The following is a 25,461-nucleotide window of genomic DNA, read 5'->3' as shown; positions in this document are numbered from 1 at the left end:
CCGAAATCCCCAAAGCTTAACGTGCACGACACTTCCTAGACACTGAAAGCCGCAGCGGAAACGATATGTGGACACTGACGCTAAGTTCCCATGACGTTTGCGTCGCGGGGTCATGTAGGGGCTCCAAGTCCGAGGTGACTCGTTTATTAGCTCTGTGTGTGAGTTTGTCTGTGCGTGTGTTATGCTAATAATGATATAACTATTCGAATTTCCACCACCCCTCTGCTGGAATCTCAGATCGCCTGATCGGACATCAAACGTCTGAGCACTCGCACACATTTGGAAGTCCGCCATCACGCGTGGATCGAGGTCGCGGAGAGCTGACGAGTTGACGAGATACCTTCTGTTTGGCTACCAGGCGTGCGCGTAGCCTGAGGTTGCCCCGCCAGCCACTCGATCGCTATCGTTTCCCATTGGTGTTGTTGTTTTTTTCTGCACATGATGTTCCGAACACACCGTCCCCGCTCCGTTATCTCGGTGCTCACATCTGGAGCATGTCAATCGAAAGCGATTTGATTTTCGGAGGGATGCCCAATTTCTGCGTCCTCCTGGAGTTTTCCTTACCTCTGTGTTGCGGTACCTGCGTACCCAATTAGCGCAGTTGCGCGCATGCGCTCGAAATTCCACTTGCTTGGGCAATGCAAAAGGTAGATGTAGACAGATTAATACCCCAAAAGCCCAGCCACGGCAGCCAAACACGGCGAGAAAGGTATGCGAGGGTGGAGCGTCATGTCGTTCGGTTGGTGTTGAAGACTTTTGACATTTGATCGTACAATCTCGATGGGAGTACACGACGGAGGTGGTGGGGAGTCGCTCTACGTCCTCCAGCTGGCTTTTGTTTTTGCTGCTCCGGTGGGTCACTTCTATTGGGAGAAATTCCACCAATCCCAACCGGGATGGATGGATAGCGAGAGATGTAACATCGAGATAGCGGGCAACAAGAATCCTACGGTTTATTTATTTTACATTATGATGGCTTTCAAGACCCGCATAGTTAAAGGTCCGATTCTCGGTACGGACGTCTTTGCGCCTGGGCCTAGCAGCGCAGCAGCAGCAGCAGCAGCAAGTAGCTCCCTGATAGGTGCGACGGCAAACCCTTAGGCGAGCTGTAGAGTCAATCGCGCGGAGGTAGTTTGTAACGAATGGAGAAGCGGGAGGATCGGTGGGCAGATAGAAACAAAACCAGACAAACGCTGCTGACGAGACTAAATAGTGGACGATTCGAAACGGCCGCGGGAACACACGGGCACCTCCGCCGGCGCAACGACCGAAATCGGATCGGTGCGCCTACCTTGCCTCCCCAATCGGCGCGGGAAGTCAACGGTCAGACGAGAAAAATCAACAATTTTTATCTGCCTGTCATTTGAGATAAATCCATGAATGAACATATTATAATATCTATAATCATAAGAGAAAAGAGATTCAGCTTGAGTCTCGGGATGATGGGGTAGGGAGGCGAAAAAATCCTTCCCTATTTCAGCCTCGCTGGTGGGAACTTGCTCTGGTGCTGGGAACTGCGAACTTCCCTCGGCTTCTCCTCTCCTGGCAGGCTTCGAAGCAACAAACCGACAGGTGTTCTCCAATGTCCCAAGGGAGAGACACACACGGAACACGCAGCAGACAGAGGGCAGGAAGAACCAGTGGGCAAAGCGTACCGAAGAAATCCATTATACAACAAGAGTCGGCAGTCGTAAGAAGCGGAAGAAGAGAAACCGAGGATAAGCGAAGGCGGTGTGAGAAGACAAATCAATGACGGCTGGTGATAAAATAAAGTAAAATTAAATAAGAAACCCCCTCCGTTTACGCGGAGTTGGACGCGTAGGGAGCGAATCAAAGGGAAAGCGGCGCATGGAAATGGGAAAAAAGGATTCTCTGGTCTTGATCCTTTGGTGCAGTGCTATGGTCAGCCGTGGGGTCATGTTCGTATTAAACATTTCGACTTCCCGTTCGTTCGTTAACGTGAGATTTGTTTCAGAACAAAAAAACACGGAACAAACCATCCTTATCTAGGATCTTCTGGCGGGATACCTTAAAGTACCTAAAAAGAAAGGAGACCCTTCATTAGCATCGATATTGGAGTTGATTTTAAAATTAATAGCTTTAAGTCGTGTAAAGTGTTTGGAACGATTAACGTATCATCAACTTATTTTGCTTTCTTCCATTTTTTCTTTCCAGGGTTTACCGCTACACCTCCAAATCGATACGTTCGAAGATCCGCGCGATACGAGTGTTTTCCATCGAGGTTACTGTCAAATCAAAGTCTTTTGTGATAAGGTAAGTCCTAGAGGAAACATTAGAAGAGACATTGTGTGCCACATCTACACACGGAGTACCTCCAGAGTAGATCCCAATAGCCAATTACTTTGACATTTGTCAGCACATGTAGAATTTGTCTTGCCTCTTCCGTGTAGGCTGCAATTTGCATACGCTTCGAGACGACTTGATATTGTGCAAAGTTGACCATATAATCCCAAGACACTAAACTGTGGCTGTCCGTCCGTTTGATTTATATGCAGCCGGTCAGTCGATATAAAATCTAATATGTATTTTAATATGACATACTTCTCGAGATATAGTTTACACGCCGCTCCACCGTGGATGCCGGTGAACCCGGCCACCACCGTGCCAGACCCCTTTCTAAAAGCCTCCAGGCGACAAAAGACTCTCGCAAATGCAAATGAATGATAATTTTATGTTGATACTTCATCATCGATCGATGATGATCGTGCCGGACGCGCTGCCCGCGTGCGGGACCGCTCCTGATTCAATTTATTAAAGCCTTCTACAGCGAGGAAACTGCAGGACGTGACGCGGCTCCCAGTGCCGCAGGACACGTGTGAACTGTTTTGGTCGAGCGGGGAGAAGGACACATTGTTGTATGTGCTTTCGCCCCTCACAGCGATGATGCCCTTTCGGGATCGGCCTAACTTAATCGATTAAGCGCCTGGCCACTAGCGCCTGTAGCCCCTAACCCGTGCACCGTGTCACCGTGGAGCGATGGGCATCGATCGGTTCGATCAAAATTGCACACTACCACCACCACCACCACTGCCTCTACCTGACACTGCAAATCGCGAGGTGTGTTCCCTTTGTGTGTTCGTAAACAGCGGTGGCACGTTGTGTGCGTGCGTGCCTTCGCTCGATCGAACCGCCATCACGACGACGCTCGCCGATCGTCGCTACGCAATTATACGCAATTTGTTCTATAATTGATGAAACGACAGCTCATTAAAGGGACATTGGACCGAAATTGGCCCGACCCGGGGTCCGGCAGGCTATGGCTACTGTGCGCTGCAGGGCACCACGGGGCGCGCGGGTGTTTTCGGAAGAGACATCGCCCGGGACCGGGTGCCGCCTTTGTCGTCCCGCATTGCGAAACGTTCGATTGTTGTCATCCGGTGGGTGCGTGCGTGTGAGGTCGGGCCACGCAAGCGATTAAGTTGCGGCCACAAGCGGTGGCACAAAACAGAAACCACGCACGTACTCACGCACGGTCGCACACACGGCACACACAAAATGGCCGCGGCGGTAGTGCAAAAATCGGCCGCATTCGTGCGCTCGAGGTTAAATCGATCGATTCCTTCGATTCCTTTTGCTCGCGGTTGGCGCGGTAAGTGGATACCGCAAACGGTGCTCGAGATTGCGGCACCGTGGCGTCGGTTCAATAAACTGTGTCCTCTAACTAACACACACACACAAACACAGACACTTGGAAGGACATCTCCATAGTGGGTACGGATGTGTAATGCAAGCTGTCACTTAAGCTGCAACAAATCGCGAACCATTAAACGGGGCCCCTCCTCCCGATCGATGAACCTAGTGCTGCGTCATGTAGTGCTCTAATTAAGAAACGATCGCAATTGCAGCGAGCGCAAAGCCGTCCGCCCCCCTAGTTCGCCATGTTTGTGACACTTTTGGAGTGTAAAACACTCACAAAGTGTGCGTTGCTAGTTTACCCACAAAAAAAACCTTTGGATAAGTGTTTCACACCAAACGCTCTCTCGCTCGCGCTCAAAGTGTCATCTAGCGGATGAAGTCATAATGCAGCCGGAGCAAATATTAAACTCACCCGCTTTACGGACATTCGATCCGCTCCGTAACGAAGGATCGATAAAAAATAATTATTATCGTCACTCGCGCGCAGCACTTGAGACAGTTTGCCCTCCCTGCAGCTCCCCCAACTGCAGCTTAATATAAATGGTCATGTTCTCATAGGAAATCCGTATGTCCAAAGGACTGGTGCCGAGAAAACCGACAAGACGATTTGCATAAATACACACTCTCGGTCGCGTCACACTAACCTTCGGCCGGCCGAGCTTTCTAGCTGCTGCTGCTACTGCTGCTGCTGCCGGTGGGTGCAGTTTGCATACCCTTCCCAAGTGGATCATCAATTTAGATGTGCCCATTCCAGATGGCTAAGCTTCCTTGTCGTGCCGTTGCAAACCGTTCACCCGATGGTATACATCCGCAGCATATGATGGTCAAGATAGGGGTCCCCCTCTCGGTACATTCTATCTGCTAGTTTGATCACAATCTTTTCCCCAACGATGCCGAAGGTTAACCGTGTGAGCAGCGCATGAGAATGAATAACGCAAGTGCACACAAGTGCAACCACAAAAACGGCCATCGATGAAAACAAATCAAATTAATCGCACTGTGCGCAAGAAGCAGATCGTCTGCCGCCTCTCTGAATAGTAGATCTGATTGGTTGTGTAGATTTGCCGGCAGGGGGCGCTAGCAAGCGATGGGGCGACTTGCGTTTTGTTTTCCTGCCATTTAGATTTGAATGGATATCTTGGAACGAGCGACTGTCATTCGATCGTACAATAAATATCATACTTTGTATGGTTTCCATCGTCCGCGATCGCTATCGGGAACGTCAAAATGACACACACACACACACGCACACTAATAGACCAGGAGAGAAACGCGCATATTTCGGACGCTTGTTTGTGGAAGCCCGCACCGACTTATCGGCGATCTCATTACGGCGCCCTAATGGTGTGTACCGGCGTCATTTGTCAGCGCCACTTTCTTCGAACCGCTTACGAAACCGAAACCTTCGCAAAGCGACCAGAATTTGTTCACCGTTTTTGGGGCGGACGAAAACAGTAACACAATACCGTTGGGTCCGCGGTGGCTCGCACGGAAATTCACCCCCGAGGGCATTCCGCGCGCGTAATATTGTGCGGTGGATGCGTTGTGGCTGTCATCCGACCAGCTAGCGGATGACGGTGCGTGTGTTGTTTGCACGCTTTGTGTGTGACCCGTGCGCCACGTAGCGGTAAGACCCAACGATGTCGTAAGACCTTCAATTAAGACGTTTGACAGGTGTCAAAAAATAGGGTGTTCAAAAGCACCGTTTTGGCCACGGGCGCTGCTGATCCGCTGCTGACACTTGCTAAGGAGAGTGGTCCTCGCATCGAGTAGTATCGCTTCCTTGACAACGTTTTGATCCTAGGCTCGACCAGAAAGGTAAATCTCTAATGGAGCAAACAAATCACCCATACTGGACACCAGGCCAGGCTTTCCCGGTGCGCCTGTTGTCACACGAATGCGCGATGGCGTGTTATGCACACATGTGAGCAAAGCTGGGGAGTATGCATAATGACTTTTTGCTCCAAAGCTAGTAAGCCTCCTGCTCTGCATTCCTCTCACCACCACCACGGTGCGAACTAATTTGAATAAATTAATAAGAAATGTTTATGCAAAATCGCACACGGCGTCCCTCTGCCGTCTACATGATAAAATGAAAGCAAAGCACTGGCGGATTCAGCTCAGGGTTTAGCTGTAGAGGAGTGACACCTTCCGATACTGGGAGGAACGGGCCAGGAGGTGATGGTGGTTGGTCCTACGAAGGGTTTGGGTGGCTTAAATCCCGCGTCCGAGCTCTGTCTATGTAGCGGAAGGTGTACATTGTCACTGAATATCTCGATGCCCCGAAGGCATCCTTCGGAGATCTGCCAGAGCGAGACCGGCAGACCAGGCGACAGAGAGGCAGTGGGCACGAGTGCATATTCACGATACTGATTAGTTTTAATTGCACCGGCCTGTGAGGGACAGAGGGCACAGCACATTTTTCAGTACCAGCAGCGTCCAGTGACACTGTTCCCCTTCAACGCTCCCCCGTGAGCCTTGTGATGGCTGAATTTCCAAAGGCGCAAATAACGCAAAAAAGGAAGGTTCGTGGAAGGAATGAAAACTACCGCCAGCGCCACATTCTTGCCCGCTCCTGCTCGTCCCATTATAAAATCATTTAATTGAGCCATTTATATATTAATTATTCATTTTTATCGCCGCACTGCCGGGAGGAGACACTACTGGGCTGCCGGTGTGTAGCAGCGGTAGTCAACGTTTGCCATGCCAACCGTGCACATTATTGCAAGATGCAACGGCGACAGCAGCAGCAGCAGCAGCAGATGCTGCGCATTCTAGCGGTAGCGACATGGCGCTAATGACGAATTGAAAACCTTGTCTCTGCTATCCCCATGGGAAAGATTGCGCGCTCCGTTGGTGGATGCTGTTTGCCGTTTGTGGGTTTTATTTTTTATCACCATTCGGACAACTCCTTAATGAATGATCTTTCCAATCGGTTTGTTATTCTCTCTCTCTCTCTCTCTCTCTCTCTCTCCTCCTCCGTCTGGAATACGTTGCCCCGGACGCAGACTCCGGAGAGCACTCCGGCGAGTCGCAAGAACCCGCTTTATGGTCACTTTTCAACCCCAATCGCTTAAGCTAAGTACACATGTAGTACATGCGATAACTGCCCGCCTCGAGATGGCGCATCGAGGGGGCGAGACACATCCCAACAGATGGCGCTCGGGACATCACCGGGAAAAGCGGGGAGGTGGGAAAGGCTCCCTAGTGGTTCCATTCACAATATTTCGACATGTACCACGACGTACGCATTCTGTAAATTGAACTTCTTCGCTGTGAGTTGGCGAAGCGGGGATTAAAATGCATAAAACTTTATATCGTACAGGAGGGGAAGGCGGAGGAGCGGAGGCTCGAGATGGCAGTTGGGCCACAATCGCGCGACACACTTGTAAATATCGCTCCCAGGCACATACACACACACAGACACACACGCGCGCGTATAGAGTCCTGAGACCGCTTGTCAGCGCCGATATCGTAAAAATAAACAAGCAGCCGCAATCGGCCCGGTCGCTACGCCAGCATCCGCCCCGGCCTGATGGCGTGACCGAGTGTTATCCCGCTCCCCTGGCCTGCCCCCACGCTCCCCTAGATTTCGCGACGGTGGTAACAATTTTTCAATAAATTTTATTGAAGCGATAATGGCCGCAAGTCATGATTTCTGAAAAGGAAGCAGACTACATTGATAGATGGTGTGTGCCGTTTTGTGTACGTTGTGCGCACTCTCGCAGCACACACACGCACACGCTCGCGTTCCAATGTGTAGCAAACACAACGAGAGCGGAGCAAAAAGGGTCGACATCCCCCAACCACCGCCCAGATGTGTCGCCAAATGAAGGATCGTAGAGCAGCGAACAGGTCTCTGGGTTGGATTTTCTTGCGCGAACGGTTGTCCCTCTTTTTGCCTCATTACATTCGCACATCGTCAGATATTAGCAATGTTCTGACATTTCCGAGTGTCCGACAACCCCGGTGTGTCCAGCTTGCTGCTTCTTCTTCTTCTTTTTGCTTCTCGGTCGATCGTCATACTTCTTGGGTTGTTGCTGTTGGCTGGTATCGTTCTTGTACCATGTCGCAGGTTTGTCGCTAATGAGCCGTATGGATTGAACTTCCGTTTCTTGTTTTTTCTATACTTAATGTTTTTAAATATTCGTTCGCTTGTTATTCTTTCGTCCGTTCGATTGTGGACAGGCAAGGAATTCGACCTTTTTTTTTTTTTGCTGTTCGCTCACCTCGGCATCCAAAAACGGCAGAAACATTGCAAAACAAGGAAACGGCGCGGACGATTAAGAATCATTACAAGTGTGTGTTTTTATTCCTTTACAAATGGATATGCTTGGCCGGATGCTTTCAGCAAAACTTTTATTGCAGTAAATTCAGTATGTTTTGTCACAGTTTTTTTTTACATATTTTGTTGTAAGAACCTTTTGGGAGCTTTATCCTTATTTTTCACATCTCTGCTTTCTTTCTCTAATTCTCGTTTGATTGTGTGTGTGTGTTTTTTTTTCTTTTTCTTTGATCATGCGTTCTCCACGGCAAGCTTTATGGGAGCATTAAATTAAGATATCCATCTGCGCGCTCAGTTTCGGCAGCCCATAAAATATATAAAACTGACCGCCCGAAGCGCAAGACGCGTTGTTTTTTCTTCCTTCCTATCGGCACAAGATTTATGAACGGGGCCAAAGAGTCAAGCCCCGGACCACAACTCGGGGCCCGTCGGGAGAGTGTGCGTTTCGTACTGCTCACCTGTACGGTACGGCCAGGAGATTCCTTGTTTCTTCTAATAAATCTGTTAAATACCCCCAGCGTCCGCGATATGATACGACGGTGTGGTGGTGTGCGCGTTTCACTTGTTGCTGCACAAAGCCCTGCAGGGAATGGGCGAAAAGGAGACGCCATATCCTATCTGATCCTCCGCATACCCTCATCCACCTTGGTGTTGGTGGAGAATGGTCGCTTCGTGTGTGCGCTTCTTGTGCCGAGCTTGATCGATCTTTGTGTGAGGCTAATAAATTTCTGACCCTCCACAGGCATCGACGATCGCTGCGCTAATCCTGGTTTGCGATCAGTTTTTCTTTCCTTTTCTCTTGCGAATGGAGCGCATGCGTTTCGTTTGGAGCATCGTTAGGGCTTTGCTAGCAGAAACGCTAAAATCAACACATTATCCCTGCAAGATTAGTGATGGATGTGTCGGCCGATTGCTGATGGTTGCAACATTTTAATTTTTCCCCGATATCAACCTCCAACCACTGGTTGGTGATGCGGAGGGTCTTCAGAGGCCAGCTTTTGTGCTTAGTCTCTGATTTGGCCGTTGCTATCAAAAGTGCTTTCCAAACGCGACCAGCCTGCCAAACTAAAGCACTTCCCCGCTCGTATGTAAATTATTGGCATCATTTTTGTGATTTATGGCACGCTGATAACGCGAAAGAGGAATCTAGCCGAGATAACCCATCCTTCGGCGAGCTTTCGAGAGCGCGATTGAATATTTATGCAAAAATGTCTATGGCAAAATCAGGGATGGCTCCACGTTCTAGGATGGTAGGTCTTGGTGCGGCCTTGGTGCATGCAGTAGCGTTCCCTAGTCGGTCCAGTTCAGATGGGCGCGCTCGATTCATCAACAATGCCGCCATTCATCTCTACTTCACCTATGCAACCAGATCGAGCGCCTCTTCTCAACACTAAACGTGCGATGCGTGTTGGCCATTTTATACTTCTTTCAAATACGGTTTCGACCCAGAGGAGATAGGATTATTATGAGAGGCTCTACTAGAGGCGGCAGTCTCTTGGGGTCGATCACACATCGAGTATAACGACGAAATAAATATATATATATATATATATATATATATATATATATATATATATATATATATATATATATATATATATATATATATATATATATATATATATATATATATATATATATATATATGGTGTTCGCGATTAGATCTATGTTGCAATCTATGTTGTTCCTTTTGAAGTGAACACTCTAAGGGGGCTTCTCAAGTCACTGCAGGAGGGAAGCATTTTTTCCAGTGAATTAGGGGGGGTTTTGTGCAATATTTATGTGTGCATTTGCATGATAAGAAGCAGCGGCCATCGATTCGGGTTGAAATTAATGCGTCGCTTCGGCCAGCAAGGCAGCCAACAGACAGGCGACTACGAAAGACTTCAACAGTAAGCGACGAACCCCGCGACGAATGCGAGACAAATGACAAGTGGATAGAATGGGCCGTTAGTTGGGGCACTTTCCACACTGCACTGCCAGTCATTACGAACGCGTTTTGTTGAAATACCATTCACAAACCAAACGCTCTGAACATCACATCCATTAGTGGAGAGCCGAAAATTGCCAATTACGCGTGTCGGATGCAAAGTGTCAAAATATGACAAACTTCTTGCGTGTGTGTGAAAAGAAGCAGCGCTGTTTCCACACCCGGTGCAGAGTCCGGTGCACTCGAAAGAGGAAAAATGAAATGAAGAAAGGATGTTTTCAAAACTACGGGAACAATTTACCACCGTCCATAATCTTCCGTGCAGTTCCCGTGCAGGAAACCAGGATGAAGTGTGCACAAACAAGTGTGTGGCGAGATGTAAGGTGTAAAAAGCATAAAAACCTCTACGTTAAAAACCGTAACCGGAATGGTTTTTTGGTTGCTGTTATTTTTTGCTGTTTTGCTCTTTCAGCTTTTACCATTGCTCTTTACACACATTGCTTTTTCCAAATGTTTTTTTTTTATTATTCTTCAATGTTATGTTTCTGCACAAACTAAGCCACCGGTGCAAGAGAGCAAAAGAAAGAAGTTGTTCTTTTTTTAAGGCGTATTCTTTTTAATTTTTATTTTAAGCCCGACTGTTTGTGTGCGTTTACATGCATCATCGTGCATTGTGTACCGGGCCTGCATAGTTTGCGCTCGTAAAAATGCACTCATTTCAAAGGATTATTTGCCGGCTTAATGTGTTTCTCACGATTCTGCCGATGCTTTCTACGGCCGCGGCTATTACGAGCGAAAGTGCGTGCCGTTGGTTCATGTTTTTTTTTTTTTGGGGAGAGCTTTGAGCTTTTGTTTTTCATTCTACAGTTTTATCGTCAACGCTTTTAACTTGCAACCGAGCATAATAAATTTGTTGCACTTTTGCTATGAAAATGGAATTTGGAAACTCCCGGGCAGTAAACACACATGCATCCATCCATCGAGCGGCCAGCGCAAGCGCAGCGTCTTTTTGATTATGATGAATGTAAGACAACATAATGCTTATGTTGCTGGAATAATTGCGTGCATGAAGGTGTGTGTGTGCGTTTGTGTGTTTGCACATATCTGCATTCCACCGTCTCTCCCGCCCTCCGGACATCGCTTGACGCCGAAGTGACGCCGCAGGGCGTAGGGGCGTAAATGTAGCCCAACCGTTCATCCGTCCTTCTCGGTAAATGTTTATTAAAATCCCATTATTCTTTCATGTTGCATTGCCCCAGCGTTTGTTGTGGTGGCCCTCCTAATACCACACAGGCCCTAACCGTGCGCAATTGCATCGCCTGGCGTTGGGTGTCGCGGTCGCACTTCATTGTATGTGGCTGACTGTGGTTGGCTACCGTGGCTCGGCGGCTAGAGCCCCCTGGGGGCGCAATACCACAGTGGACTGTGCGCCGTATTTATGGAAGTGTTTATGCGCGTTGCGAAACGGTAGGCTCTTCTCGCCACTTAGATAATGTAATGACCTGGCTCTATGTGCGGAGAAGCGAGGGAATAATCGATGAGCCAAGAAGAGCGTGCGACAGCGCTCATTTAGAACCAAATCCAGCTGGAAGATCGCTGCTTGATCGGGCGAAGGTGAAAAATTCACTAATCACATTATGTAAAGAGCCTTTCCCGCTGGCTTCTCGTTGCATAAACCACTACACACCACCGCAACGGCATGCACGTAAAGTAGCGAAATGGCACCTTGCGTGTGCCGTGTGACCGAGCTATGTACCCCCGCAGGCGACAAACACCGTGCAACAGGCGGTCGGACACTCGCAATATAGTTCTCTCTTCATGGCCCATTCCTAACCGCGCATCAGCGCGCGTCACGCCTCGGACAGGAGGGCATCATCCTGCTGCAGGGGACAACATTAAATGGGGTGTAAATTTATCGCTGCGTCTACTGCACTCCGTCGCACTGTGGGGGGGAGATGAGAGTGCCAGGGATGATGTTTTAATGTTTCGCCTCTGCTCCTAGCTGACGTCCCTACAGGGCATTCTGAGCGAGTGTGGAGAGTAACGGGAAGGTCACCGGAAGGTTTTTTTTTATACTATCTGGTTAAACGATTCTTTAGCTTTTTTACGGGGGCTTTACTTCAAATAACTTTAGTAAACTTCAGAATAGATTCTGATCAATGTGAGAGGAATTAAGCTCTAACATAAAGGATAATAAGAGCTCTACAGCGTTTGCTTAAGCTTTAAAACACTTTTAATTCTTTTGAAGTCCGGCAACATCAAGTGTGGTCTGCTTTATGGCAATAATTTTACAGCGCTTCTGCAAAATAAATCGCTCCTTGAAACGTGATGCAAAAAATTAATAATGACAAAAGAATCTGTGGTACATCATAATCATCACTTCATATCCACAACCCTTGAGCAGATGAGTGATGGACTGTTTGGACCATTAAGAAGCGGGAAAAAGCTGCCCATGCGTTTGCTCGTGACAGGAACTTTGATCATTCGTACAAGAAGAAAAAGAAGAAGAAGAAGCAGAATAAACCATCTTCCCCAAACGAATGAAAGAAAATAACGCTTCCCATTCATGTGATTAGCCGCTTCCTCCTGCTGGAGTCGGCCGCGCTTAATGGAAACGCACGAGAATCGGTCGTAAAAATCTTGCACTACTAACTTCAATGCATTTATGGCAGCCTTTTCTCTCCCGACAGCAAACGGTTCAAGTGCATAAAATCGTTTCCTTCCAGTTTTTTTGTTTGTATACCCAATGCAGCAGCAAATTCACTGGACACAAGCACAGGAGCACCTCTACAACCACTGGGGGGGTACTGTGGGCAATCCCATATTTTATGCTGTAATTTGCAATTTAACTCCATTTACTCTCTGCAGTACAGAGTCAACGGCACGAGGGGGAAGATGGAAGATTCTTCTTCTTCTTCTTATCCCTCCCTCCCTTTGGTGCGCAATGATGGCGGGGACCGTTTCGTTCATTTTACGACTCTGCGATGGGTGCGTGTGGCAAGATGCGCTACTGCCCGCGAACGATCATCCCGATGGTCTCTATTTGCACTACGTTTATTTGCGGTTCGAGCAGGCGCGTGATGGCAGGCAGCAAAACGCGTGTGCAATAACACCAAACCCCCCCTCCGTTCCGGTCGTCGTCCCACCAACACGTGGAGAGCATATTCACGCGGGCTAGTAAAATTTTATAAGTCCATTTTTAACCCCGTTTTCATTAAGGGCCCTGCTGCTCCTGCTGCTGCTAGTACTGGCACGACGGCATCGGAAAATGGCTTTAAAATAAGGCTGCACAGTGCACACTGTACGCGCGCACGTTTACCACCAAGACCTTGTGCGCGAGCGGGCGTGCTCGCGCGAACCAGCGCTACAAAGATGTTCCATAATGTAATGATCATCATAATCATAAAAACACATTTCACAGTTCTTTTCCCGTTCGGCTTCCATAGAACAGGGGGTGGTGGTGGTGGGTGCCTTCGGCACAAGGATGATGATGAGATGATCCTCTCTCAGTGCGCGCACGTTCGGCGGTAAGGCTTTGCCGCGTTTTGTACGCGTAAAAACAACAAAAAAGGGGAACAGTCGGACGCATCAACCGTGCCTGATGTGACTAACGGGCCTCTGTTCCTCATGCACCTCCTCCCAACCTTACAAACGTCCTTCGTCATAGTATTACTAAGCCGGAAATTCTTTCCCGCGGGCACACCGAGCAGTCGTAGGGAAAGCGGAAAAAAGGGAGATGTGTGCGCATTTTATTGTGTCAATCATTCGCAGCGAGCAAGCATCAATCATTGCAAATCGTTTCCGCTGCACAATTGCCCGAAGTGGTCCAAGAAGAGGAGAAGGAGGGAAAGAGATTGAGGCACTAGCAATTTTCACCAACACCGACGCGGGACAAATTTGTTTAAATATCGGCCTCGCGTTGATCCCTCCCTTGGGCGGTTTGCCGCGCCGGAAGATACGCGCCCTCTGGTGGTGGCTAGCGCTGAAGCCTGTCGCTTTACTAACGGAACTGTCAAAATACACACGGCAAGCTGCGTTGTGTCTGCTGCACACACACACATACATCCCTCGGACACTTACTCGGACTCGCGTAATTAATACCTCTCTGGTGTTGGATGCCCATGCACACACACACCCGTTCGCTACGTTGATGCTCCTGTCGGGATAACGGGCTTACCAAGAGAAGAAGAGCAGATCGAGATGACTCCCGGGGCACACACAGGGAATGGATATTTAGTGCACTAATCTCATGTGTGTGTGTGTGTGCGCTCTCAAGCGGTCCTTATCCAGTCCATTCTTTTTGCAACAGGTGGTCTTCCCTCGAGGGGGCCGAATACCTTCGAGCCCATTCCAGAGCGCAGTGCTCCGTGCCCCAGCGGTAGCCATTCCGCGGGGAGGGCAAGGCAAGATGGAAGAAGGATCAATTTGTTCGGGCACGCACACACGCCGGCAAGAGTAGAAATTAATATAATCATAAATTATGCACGGCTTGATGTACGGAGAGGAATTGAACGGACGGTGGTGTGATGGTGATCAAGCGATACGCTTCCGTCCGATGTGTCCGATGGGCGCTATTCTTATTGCGTGCGCTCTCCCGACAAGGTGGTAGTAAGACCTGCGGAGTCAGTGTGTGTGTGTGTTTGTGGAGCTAAAATTACACCTTCCGAGGGCGAAAGTGCATCAGACGCGCTCCTTCTCTGTGCAGTTAAGATAACAACCGGATCGAAGTTACATGTCCCTGCTTCTCCCCAGCCACACGCTTGCCGTTAAAGACAATGTAGCGCAATCACCACAAACGCACACACGCACATACACACACAAACCGCAGCACAGTGTGTGGCACACTCGTGCGTGTCTGTCGTCTATGGAGAACGGTTTGTGTCAAGGATCGTTCGCATGATCGCATGATCGGTCAATGATTAATCGGTCCATGAATGCTGGGGAAGGGAGAAAACACTGCCACCCGCGATTCTTGCACCAACTCCGTTTCCGGTACATCCTAGAGAGACCTCGGTCACACAACATTGTCGGCCGGTGACCCCTTTTTGTGGCACTGTAAGCAATGGATGTTCCTGTTATTCGATCTGCCGAACCGTTGGGAAAGAAATTCCCGTAACGGAAAAAACACATCGCTCCGCGTGCAGGACGCACCATTCGTACGAAAAGCAAACAAAAAATCCATTAGAAACGAACCGGCACGGTGCCATTTGTCGTGCAGTCGGTGGGATTTGGCGCTTCACGCTGTCCGAAGACGCCAAACCTCAAACTCCACGCAGTGTTGAACGCATCATTTCGTTTGCCCTCTCTCTCTCTCTCTCTCTCTCTCTCTCTCTCTCTCTCTCTCTCTCTCTCGGTTTAGCGACGAATGAAGTGAATTAATAAAATCATTTGAAAACCCATTACGGTCGCTGACAGCGGTGGAAATTACATTGCATTTGCGCTAGCCGATGGACGAACGCAAGGCGGAGGAAAAGGTGTATGACACATACCTTTGGCCCTTGGTAACTAAGCAGCCAGGCCAACAACGGTGAGGCAGATGTGGCAGGCCTGCGCGCAAATAATCCCATCAACGCTACGCTACGACGCAACACAAGCTTCTCTCGGCTCCGTTGTACCACCCTCCTATTACTACCCGCACACACACCCCATATCCGTGCTGGATAGATGCAACAATATTTTAGCCATTTTTAATGAAGATAAGCCTCGTATAATCTGTGCTATAAAAATGAAAAATATCTACATTGCGCGAACGGTGCGGTGCTGGAAGAGCGAGCCCCCGTATCGGTGCCGAGGGTTAAGCCTTCACTTGTTGCACCACCGCTCACGATGATTGCTTTGCGCATTTGCGAAATCGTCTCTGGCGGACTCTCGGACAACACTCACTGCCCCTTCCGCCCAGTGTCCGGGTAGGCTCTCTATGGAATCGCATGGAAATTCTTCTTCTAAACGCATTACAACCACCAGCAGCAGCATCATCTTCGGTCCGGTCCGAAAAGATTACAGTTAGTCGGGATGAAAGCATCTTCCCCCTTTTCGCTCCCATACCACCCCCACAGCCAGGAAAGGGGGGGATTGCGTTAGTACCGGTTTACTAAATTTTGCTCGCAAATGTAAAACATCACACCCGACTGCTTCTAGGTTGTGTGCTCTGGGAAGCTTTAATGTTCAATTGCAACCGAAATGAGCACTCCGTGAGCTATAATTTGCCTGTGAGAGCTAAGAAACTGTACAGTTTTGCCGGGGTAGATGAGATCACGTACGGGCAGGCGAATGAGATCATCATCACTGCCGGACGCGGGAGCGGGATATTTAATTTGTGTTTTATGGGCCTTTTTTTAAATGATATCTCTCCGAAAGGGGTTTTCAAGTCGTCTCGGGTATTTTTACTACTAAACCTCATGGTGTTTGTTTCAAATGGCACAACTAACATGACACTCTTCTTTACATTGTTTCTCCCCCACCAACCAACCAGGGTGCCGAACGGAAGACACGCGACGAGGAACGGCGAGCGGCGAAGCGCAAGATGACCGCCACCGGGCGGAAAAAGCTGGACGAGCTGTACCATCCCGTGGTCGATCGGTCGGAGTTTTACGGTATGAGCGATCTGATGAAACCGCCAGTCCTGTTTTCGCCCTCCGAGGACATCGATAAGGTAAGCAAGAGAGTGTACTGATGCGTCTTAAACGCCAAAGCAAGCAAACCTTTATCTAACAACCTTTCTTTCCAATTGCGTTTCGCTCCAGCTAACATCGATGGATATGCAGTTCTACGGGCACGATGCGGACTCACTGTCCGGCACGTCGGACAACGTCAAGTCGCCGTTCCTGCTGCACGCGAACAAACCGGCAACGCCAACGCTGAAGTTCCACAACCACTTCCCACCGGACGTACCGACGTGAGTAGCGCGCGAAGAAAAGAAATGTCGGCTAGAACTTCCATGTTTACGAACATAGTTTTTTTGAAGTGGCATTTCCGTGGTCGATTGTCCACGACGAATGCTCATCGTATAAAAAGGAGATACTAATCGATCTTTCCTTTTCCTTTCTCTATCTCTCTCGTTTTTGCAATTTTCTTCTACTTCTCCAGCAGTGACAAAAAGGATCCGAGCATCATCATGGACGGTTCGATGGTGACCAACTCGATGGTTGATTTTACGCCCCAGATCAAGCGCCAGCGGATGACGCCACCGCTGAGCGAGCGGGTCATGCTGTACGTCCGCCAGGACAATGAGGATGTCTATACGCCCCTGCACGTCGTGCCGCCGAGTACGGTTGGGCTGCTGAATGCGGTAAGTGTCGCAATTGCGATCCACCTATTGCTACAGATCACTGAGCAGAAAACTAAAGAATGTTGCATTATGACACATGACAAAGAAGAGAAACAGCCTCAACAAAGTACAAACTGCTGGCAGTTTTTTGTTTTTGATACAATTGAAATTGATAGTGTTGAAGCTGTACACTAGCGACTACAATAATTAAGTCGCAAAGCTCTCCCAACTGCCTGCCGATTGTATTGTTAGTTGTGTTTCTATTTTTTGGGTTTTCTCGCACCTGCGCCTCTATAACCAAAACACCAAAACAGTTTCTCCAAATTTAAACGATCACACACACCAAATTTGCCCCGTAAGATGACGGCTGTCATGCTGACGTGCACAGTGGCACCCACCAACACCAGGACCAATCACTGTGACACTTAGTAGTTAGCAAGCGACACCAGCCATGTCACGTGACTGACAGCTGTCATTTCGTTGGCAAACGGATTGTTTTGTTTCACACTCTCTCTATTTCTTTCTTACCAATCGGAAGGATAAACCAGATACACAAACCCCCTCTTCACCCTACCCACACCTCCCCGTCCTACACAATACTGCGCCAATAACCAATACTTGTATGTGTGTTTGTGTGTGTTGTTACATGTGATAACGGGATTAATCTATATATGCACCCTTTTTAACGAATGAACCAACCCTTTAGCTGCTGCGTGCTAGAAAGCAGCAGCAGTTGACAGTGTTTACGCTCTAACCATGGGAATCGCTACCGGCAATGTGTGCCTGCTGAGTGCACATTGCGCAAGATTTTTTGTTATATTTTTTACCCTATTCCCCCCCAAACCTCCCCACGCTTGTCCTGCCCTTTCCCTTGCACTTGTAAGCTGACGCACGATCATGTCACGGACGGATCAAGTGAGTTCGCCGACTAGGTATGACACAAACCACAAACCCGCCGCCATAAAACAATCCTTCCCACCACCACTAACCCACCTGCAGCAACTCAATGCCAACGGAAATAAGGTGTTAAAATATAAGCATAATCATAATGAGCGTTTAAAGCCACTGCCATATGTCAGTGGTCAGTGGGGGTTATAGATGCTGGTGCTGCCTCTTTGCTATAATGTGCTAACACAAAACCACCACCCTCTTTGCGAGAAGAATTGTGCTTCTTCGCCACGTTTATAGACGTTAGCTAAATGATCCAGTTTCAAGCATGCAATTATTGTTTCATTATACACGTTCACCGATTACGGCAAAAAAGTCCTCTGAATAGGAGATCATTTTCCAAAACTGCCCATGGGGGAATAGTCTCTGGGGCATAGTTAGCATTCTTCAACGCATAAGGAAAACGAACGCGTCAGGGAAAGGTTATTGTTTATTGGCACAAATTGTTGTTCAGTTTATGGTTTTATCCCTCCCGAAAGAAGAAATGAGAAGTGTTGAAAGCCCATGAACGAATACGTTACCACCACAGCGTCTTCGTATGCGATTACAATATACCCGTTTGACGGCTGTTGTTTCCACTTCCCCGTTTTTTTTACACACTGTCTCTATCTTCTTCTCCTTTTTTGCATTGCAGATTGAAAATAAATTCAAAATTTCCTCGTCGAGAATTAATACTATTTATCGCAAAAATAAGAAAGGGTAAGTTTTGAGTTTTCTTCCCATTTTGCTACCTTTGTTTTCTATTTCTTTTGTTTAGTTTTGCCTACCTCTGTACTTTTCCTCTTCTTACTGTACTGTTTGATTTTAAAGGATTAGAATTGTTTTTATTATTATTTGTTTTTCCTTTGTTGTGCTCTACATGACGGTTTGGTTTTGTACACAACACTTTTGATTTGTTTTTGTACGTAGATTAGAACTTTTCCCTATTTTTTTCTTCTTTTGATAATTTGCATCATATTAAGGGGATAGATTAGTGTTATATTTTATTTTACTTTTATATATTTTGAATGCTTACGATTATTTTTCTAATGATGCTACCAGCTTTAAATGCTAATATCTTTAATACTGAATGTTTTAACTAATACCGCTACTAGCTACTAATCAATAAGAAACATTTTATGTACTTTTTTTTACTAACGCTTCCTCTACCGCTAACGAACTCTTTTCCCACAAATTACACAATTAAAACATAATAGATGAGAATTCTTCTCTATAGGCTACTATCACAAATAAGTAATGTATTAGTGTGGTTAGTCTTCCAGTTTAGTTTTCTGTTCCTCTTCACTTTTAGTGCACGAGTAGTAGAGCCATATGTGACCAAAAGTCTCAAACAATCGCACTAATCGATGCACTCGATCTCATTTTTCCATTGTAGAATTACGGCGAGAATTGATGACGACATGATCAGACACTACTGCAACGAGGACATCTTCATACTGGAAGTGCAACGGTACGAGGAGGACCTGTACGACATCACGTTAACAGAGCTGCCAACGCACTAGACACGTGACGTTTCTCCTTTCCTTCGTGTTAGGTTCTTCTTCTTCTCCTCCTCCTCCTCCTACCCCGTCGTCCGCAGTGCCATACTATTGTGCGCCATTCTGTGCTTAGTGGCCCTCCCTGCAACCATACGGGACAAACACGAATCACTGTCATGAAAATGCATAAATCTTGCCATCGGCGCCGTATAGGTAGTCGGCGCCACACCCGCCCGCCGTGTGCCACCGAGCAGTCGGAAGCTGCTGCTGCTGCTACAATGCCAACGTGCCAAACAACGTGCGAATACACACTTAGGACCACCGGGAGAAAAGGGAAGAGAGGATGTACGATAGAAGGACGATTAAGTGTTAGGGAAGGACAATCCGTTAAGTTTTAGCCATAGCAAGATTATGGTTTTGTTAGTGTAAGCGAGCAAAGTTCACAAAACAAGTTGGTGTTTTACTATTATTATTATTAATTTTATTAGTTCTTTCAGTAAGAAGAATATAAACAAATGAATTATCAGTACCGAAACCGCAGTACATTCCATTACATAGTAAGTGTTTTCTTTTACTTTCGCTAATCGTTTTGAGATTATCTTAAGGAGGTTTTGAAAATGGATGGAAATCTTTGGGAAAAACGAAGAGGTAGAAACAGTAATTGTGCCTTAGCAGCAAAGCAGAATACACAAAAAAAACTAGGCACAGCACAAATGCTCTGTACGTTTGCAAGCAAAATAGAACAGAAACCACCCCTTGTACATAGAAGACAAACATTTGCAGCGTTTTGTCTGTGTGGCAGAGCACCGAACAGCCGAGACAAGCGGAATTAGTTTTAAAAAAAAAAGATAGGGAAAGCCTTCTTCAGCAGCATTTGCGTGCGCGGTAGTGTTTAAGTAAGCGAATTAACGTTGAACAACTTTTATTTATTTTGAGACTTAGTGTGTGTACTACTGCAGTAAGACAAAGCGTAGTCCGGTGTTTTTTTATTGAGATTTTTCCAACCGTACTGTTGAAACTGTTTGTTTAAATAATCATTGTTGTATGCCTTTTGCCTTTTCTTTCGCTTTTGGTAACACACAGTACTTACAAGCGCGCGTTTACAGGATAAATGTTTGCATTTTAAAATCGGACGCTGGAAATGCTCCTCTCCCTCTCCCACCCATCCGTACAGGCCATGCGATTAATAAGATCTCAAAAGGAAACGAGTGGCGGAGTGGCGCAGGATGGTAGTGTGTGTGTGTGTGCGCGCGCAACAATCTAATGATAGATGTATTGCTCAAATGAAATTCTAATAAGCACGCCACCTCTTTTCCCATCCCTCCATTTTTTGCCATAAGCTGATAGGTGAAGCGACAAATGATTTTCAAACGAACCGTTATGAAGGAAAGCAACACTTGTGTATGTAATAGTAGTTGTAGTCGTTTTTAACACACCCCGTTACGATATTGTTTTAATGGTTATTATTTTTTTCGTCCAACAAAAAAAATGGGGGGAAACGGCGGTTATACCGCACGAGAGCATGCAATATTAACAGTTAGATCTTTAGAGAGTACGACACGATGGCCGAAGAAGCCCATTGTTGCTTCTGGCTTAGATTGTAGAACGATTTCTTATGCTCACACCGAGACAACATCATTCCAACACAGATCCATGACAGTATTTTGTTGAGCATAATGATCGTGTTCTGTTCGAGTTTGAGATGAAATTGAACGCTCATTTTCGGTAAAAAGCGATGGATTGTTTGCCGCGGCGCGTGAGTCGTGCATTTTTTTATACGTTATCGAACTGCCATATTGCGGAATACAAATAGAGCGTAAGGAAGGAAGGATTGGATTTTCAAAAATGGAAAAGAATAAGATTTCTTCAAACAACTTTTTAGTAATTTGACGTGTAAAGATCAAACGATGAGACAGACAGAGAGATAGATGAACGAATGCGATGAATTTCTTATTATCTAATTGTTAAGTACCTGAGGCGCACGATCTTCGCTGCGAGATGTAAACGTGCCGTAAATTCAATGCTTAAGAGAACACACGCGAGAGAAAGGTATATCATTCACACGATGCCCAAGTTTACATGTTTTGTTATATTAATGTCACTTCTCTTTTGTAACTTTTCTCGAAACACAAAACACAAACGGTGGCAACTCCTGAAAGGAAATGTGTATTGCAAACACGCGAACAAGAAACATGTGATATTTAAAAAGAAAACGAAGAAACACGAAACAAACAAAAGAAGAAAGTGTTGGAAGAATCTTAAAAACTGTTCTATTCTCGTACTATTCGTAAAAACCGTTGATCATTTTTCGTGGTGGATAATGTATTGCTCTTTAGGAACGGTTGATTTTTTTTTAGATAAACATTACAGTATGTGCGAGAGTTTGAGCGTGCGCGTGTGTGTGTATGTGTGTATGTGTGGTTTGTAAAAAGCAGCATAAAACAGCAGCAGCATCGAATAAGCCCTCCGAAGCATGTAACGGAGTGAGCATACGTTTTTTTGTCTCTTCTTTTTATTCTTGCATAATTGATCGAGTTGCCATAACGTAGGAGCAAGGATTTGCATTTTATTTTTGTTATAAATAGGTATATGAGCGCGTGTGTTAGTATTTCTTTAACCTTGCTTACTATATCAAAACACGCTGTGGTATTCTCCCAGGGTGGCCAAACGCGTTGTGCGATGGAGAGGACGGAGCAGGCAGAGGATCGAATGATCGATCGTGATAGGATACTGATACTTTAGAAGAACAGGAAGGCAGTGAAACGGTAGCGGTGCATATTCAAGCGCCATCTATCAGAAAAGTGAACAAGCACTGCATTAAGGAACAGTAACAGTAGCTTATGAGGAAGTTAAGAAATTAGGAAGAGTCTAGGGTATTCACCGTTGTACTTTTAGGTAATTTCATAAACAGGAAGGTGCATGCAACACACGTGTAGGCTTCCGTAAAAATGCAATATTAATTTTACAATGACATTAGTTTTTTTTTTTTTCATTTTGTTTTTGCTAAGACGATAGAGTAGGTAGAGAAGCGGAGAAAGTATCATTGATAGAAAGATGTAGGATTTAGGGATTTTTATTCTCCTTTCGTTACTCCAATGTCCGTGTTTACAAACTTAATTTAGAAGAAGTACGCTAGTATAATTGCTTTACACTAGATAAACTGCTTATACGATAAGCCTCTAGCTTGAACAATTTACTAAGCTTTCTACTGGATTCATTTTTCACAAAGCACAAAACAGAAGCAGAAACAGGCATAATAGTAGAACCGTAAGAAAGATTTCAAGTTTGCAAATAATTAGCAGTTATCAGCAGCAAAAACACATTTCAATTGCTTCGTGTTAGTAGTGGCAAGCTAGTATTACCTCTGCACGCATCACAAACCACACACTCTTTACTTAGTATTACCTGTTTTAACCGTTTTACTTTTGTGAACACGTTAGACACGTCTCAGTATAAGCAGCAAACGCATACACATTTCATTCCCAATTGATGGCACCCACATGTGCGCCTCAATTTAGTGATAAGAGTAACCAATTCACACAAAAAAACGAAAACAAACCGTCCTTCATATTTGCCATTCCATTCCTCCTCTATTTTGATGAGAATTTGCCATTTAAGAAATATGCCGCCCATCCCCATATACGACCATTCGTAGGGCCTAGTTTTGTCCCTGTCCCCTCTCTCAATTTGCTCCTCATACACGCGCTAGAAAGGCGGGACAACACAACACCTGTGTGTGGTCTTTGTGGTCGTATGTGATTTCTGTTTTCTTTTTTTTTAATAATTATAATCTAAGATATTAAGAACAAGTACTTAATTGATAGTGAGTTTAGTTATTGTAAGTGAACCGAAAAGGGAAAAACGATAACACAAGTACTCCTTTGGCAAAGAAGAAAATGAGGTAAAAAAGAGAAGAAAAAACATTTCAAAATTAAAGAGTGGATTTAACATACAAAACAGACAGACGGCCGACCTGTACAAGATGTTTATGTTGGCTTAAAAACATAAAAAAAAACAAAACAAAAAAAACGAACAATTAGCTTAAGTTATAATTTTTAAACTGTACTGTTATATTTTATTGTCGTCGAAGAGGAAATGAGCGTTTAAATATATAATTTGAATTTAGAACATTGAATTTGTGTTGTTATTTTTTATAAATTCTATATGATGAGATGTATTTTTATGTTGAAAGAAATTTACTTACTAATTGAATATTAACGATCTATTTAACATACAGGGTTTCCCACGATAGATTGGTTGGTTCCCACGATTTATTGGTGCGTTCCCACGATTTTTTGGTCATTTCCCATAATTTTTTGGTAGCAACCCACGATTTATTGGTCGGTTCCCAAATATTATTGGTCGGTTCCCAAATATTATTGGTCGTTTCCCAAATATTATTGGTCGGTTCCCAAATATAATATAATATAATACCGACCAATAATATTTGGGAAACGACCAATAATATTTGGGAACCGACCAATAATATTTGGGAACCGACCAATAAATCGTGGGTTGCTACCAAAAAATTATGGGAAATGACCAAAAAATCGTGGGAACGCACCAATAAATCGTGGGAACCAACCAATCTATCGTGGGAAACCCTGTAATAGGTTGGCTGATAAGTCCCCGGTCTAACAAAGAAAAACACATTTTTTGTCAAAATTCGTTTTTATTATTCAACATAGTTCCCTTCAAGAGCGATAATTTTTTGTCAAAATTCGTTTTTATTATTCAACATAGTTCCCTTCAAGAGCGATATACAACGATTATAACGACCTTCCAATTTTTTGATACCATTTTGGTAGTACTCCTTCGGTTTTGCCTCAAAATAGGCCTCAGTTTTGGCGCCCACCTCTTCATTGCAGCCAATTTTTTTTCCCTGCGAGCATCCTTTTGAGGTCTGAGAACAAGAAAAAGTCGCTGGGGGCCAGATCTGGAGAATACGGTGGGTGGGGAAGCAATTCGAAGCCCAATTCATGAATTTTTGCCATCGTTCTCAATGACTTGTGGCACGGTGCGTTGTCTTGGTGGAACAACACTTTTTTCACAATAACAAAAGTTGCTTGACAAAAGACGCTCTGTCTCACAAACTAATTGACATACAGACGTCAAATTTTGACACGAATCATTTGAAGGTTGGTACTATATAAAAATAATATGCATTTAATACTAGCGGCGCCATCTATGTGTCAGACCGGGGACTTATCAGCCAACCTGTTAATCAAACTACACATGCTATTTGGCGATTTTCTCAGAAAAAAAGTTTATTTTAATTAATGGATTTGATATTTACTACTAATAAACGGTACATTCAAACTACTCGACAAAGTAATCGAGCACCAATTTTGTTCGCCAATTAGTCGAGCAGTTTCGTGCGAGCGGAGCACAAGCGCGTTGACAGCTCTTTGTTTACATCGGGGTTGAAGCGGAAACCAAAACAACATCATCTCTGCGGAAAGAATATCGTCCGCAATTTGTGCGTTGGTCGTGAACGGTGGAATAATGGCGGATGAAAACGAAAACTCGTGCGATAAGTTCGACGACGTGAAGCCGGATAAGATGTTTACGCTGAAGAAGTGGAATGCGGTCGCGATGTGGAGCTGGGACGTGGAGTGCGATACGTGCGCTATCTGCCGTGTGCAGGTCATGGGTGAGTAAAGCTAGTGCCTTTTTACTATGGTTTTACGTTTTAATTCGTTTGCCAATGCGCTTTTTGATGGACTTGTTGCACAATAGTTGTGCTTTCTTAAGAAGAAGTGCAGTGCAAATCATACAAATCGAGCGGTTCATCGTTCCTACGTACCAAAGTGAACTAAGCTTTATGCTTTGTCATTTCCGACCGCCAAGGATAGCACCCATTAAAGAAGAATAATTTAGAAGAAAACAAGGATAT

The 25,461-nt window shown here is 45.8% G+C and overlaps 2 protein-coding genes across 7 annotated transcripts in view; both read left to right on the top strand.

Moving 5' to 3' along the window:
* The window catches only part of LOC120953224 (protein grainyhead), a 186,055-nt gene extending 162,355 nt beyond the window's left edge, over nucleotides 1-23,700 (top strand). For 4 of the 6 annotated variants that reach the window (XM_049607581.1, XM_049607580.1, XM_049607583.1 and 1 more), the window contains 6 exons: nucleotides 2,176-2,274; nucleotides 16,345-16,524; nucleotides 16,616-16,767; nucleotides 16,959-17,160; nucleotides 18,722-18,786; nucleotides 19,463-23,700. In XM_049607581.1, the coding sequence (XP_049463538.1) occupies nucleotides 2,176-2,274; nucleotides 16,345-16,524; nucleotides 16,616-16,767; nucleotides 16,959-17,160; nucleotides 18,722-18,786; nucleotides 19,463-19,589 (825 nt within the window). In that variant the 3' untranslated portion in view covers nucleotides 19,590-23,700. The remainder of the gene's footprint in view (nucleotides 1-2,175; nucleotides 2,275-16,344; nucleotides 16,525-16,615; nucleotides 16,768-16,958; nucleotides 17,161-18,721; nucleotides 18,787-19,462) is intronic. The other 2 variants (XM_049607582.1, XM_049607584.1) reach the window with 2 other exon arrangements.
* A 1,269-nt stretch (nucleotides 23,701-24,969) lies between these two features.
* The window catches only part of LOC120953232 (RING-box protein 2), a 35,806-nt gene continuing 35,314 nt past the window's right edge, over nucleotides 24,970-25,461 (top strand). Inside the window, exon 1 of the mRNA XM_040373000.2 lies at nucleotides 24,970-25,218. Within this exon, the coding sequence (XP_040228934.1) occupies nucleotides 25,071-25,218 (148 nt within the window). The 5' untranslated portion in view covers nucleotides 24,970-25,070. The remainder of the gene's footprint in view (nucleotides 25,219-25,461) is intronic.

This window comes from Anopheles coluzzii, chromosome 2, assembly GCF_943734685.1.
Source record: "Anopheles coluzzii chromosome 2, AcolN3, whole genome shotgun sequence".
Lineage (NCBI taxonomy): Eukaryota > Metazoa > Arthropoda > Insecta > Diptera > Culicidae > Anopheles > Anopheles coluzzii.
The sequence above is the reverse complement of the archived record's forward strand: the minus strand, read 5'-3'. Positions and strand labels throughout refer to the sequence as shown.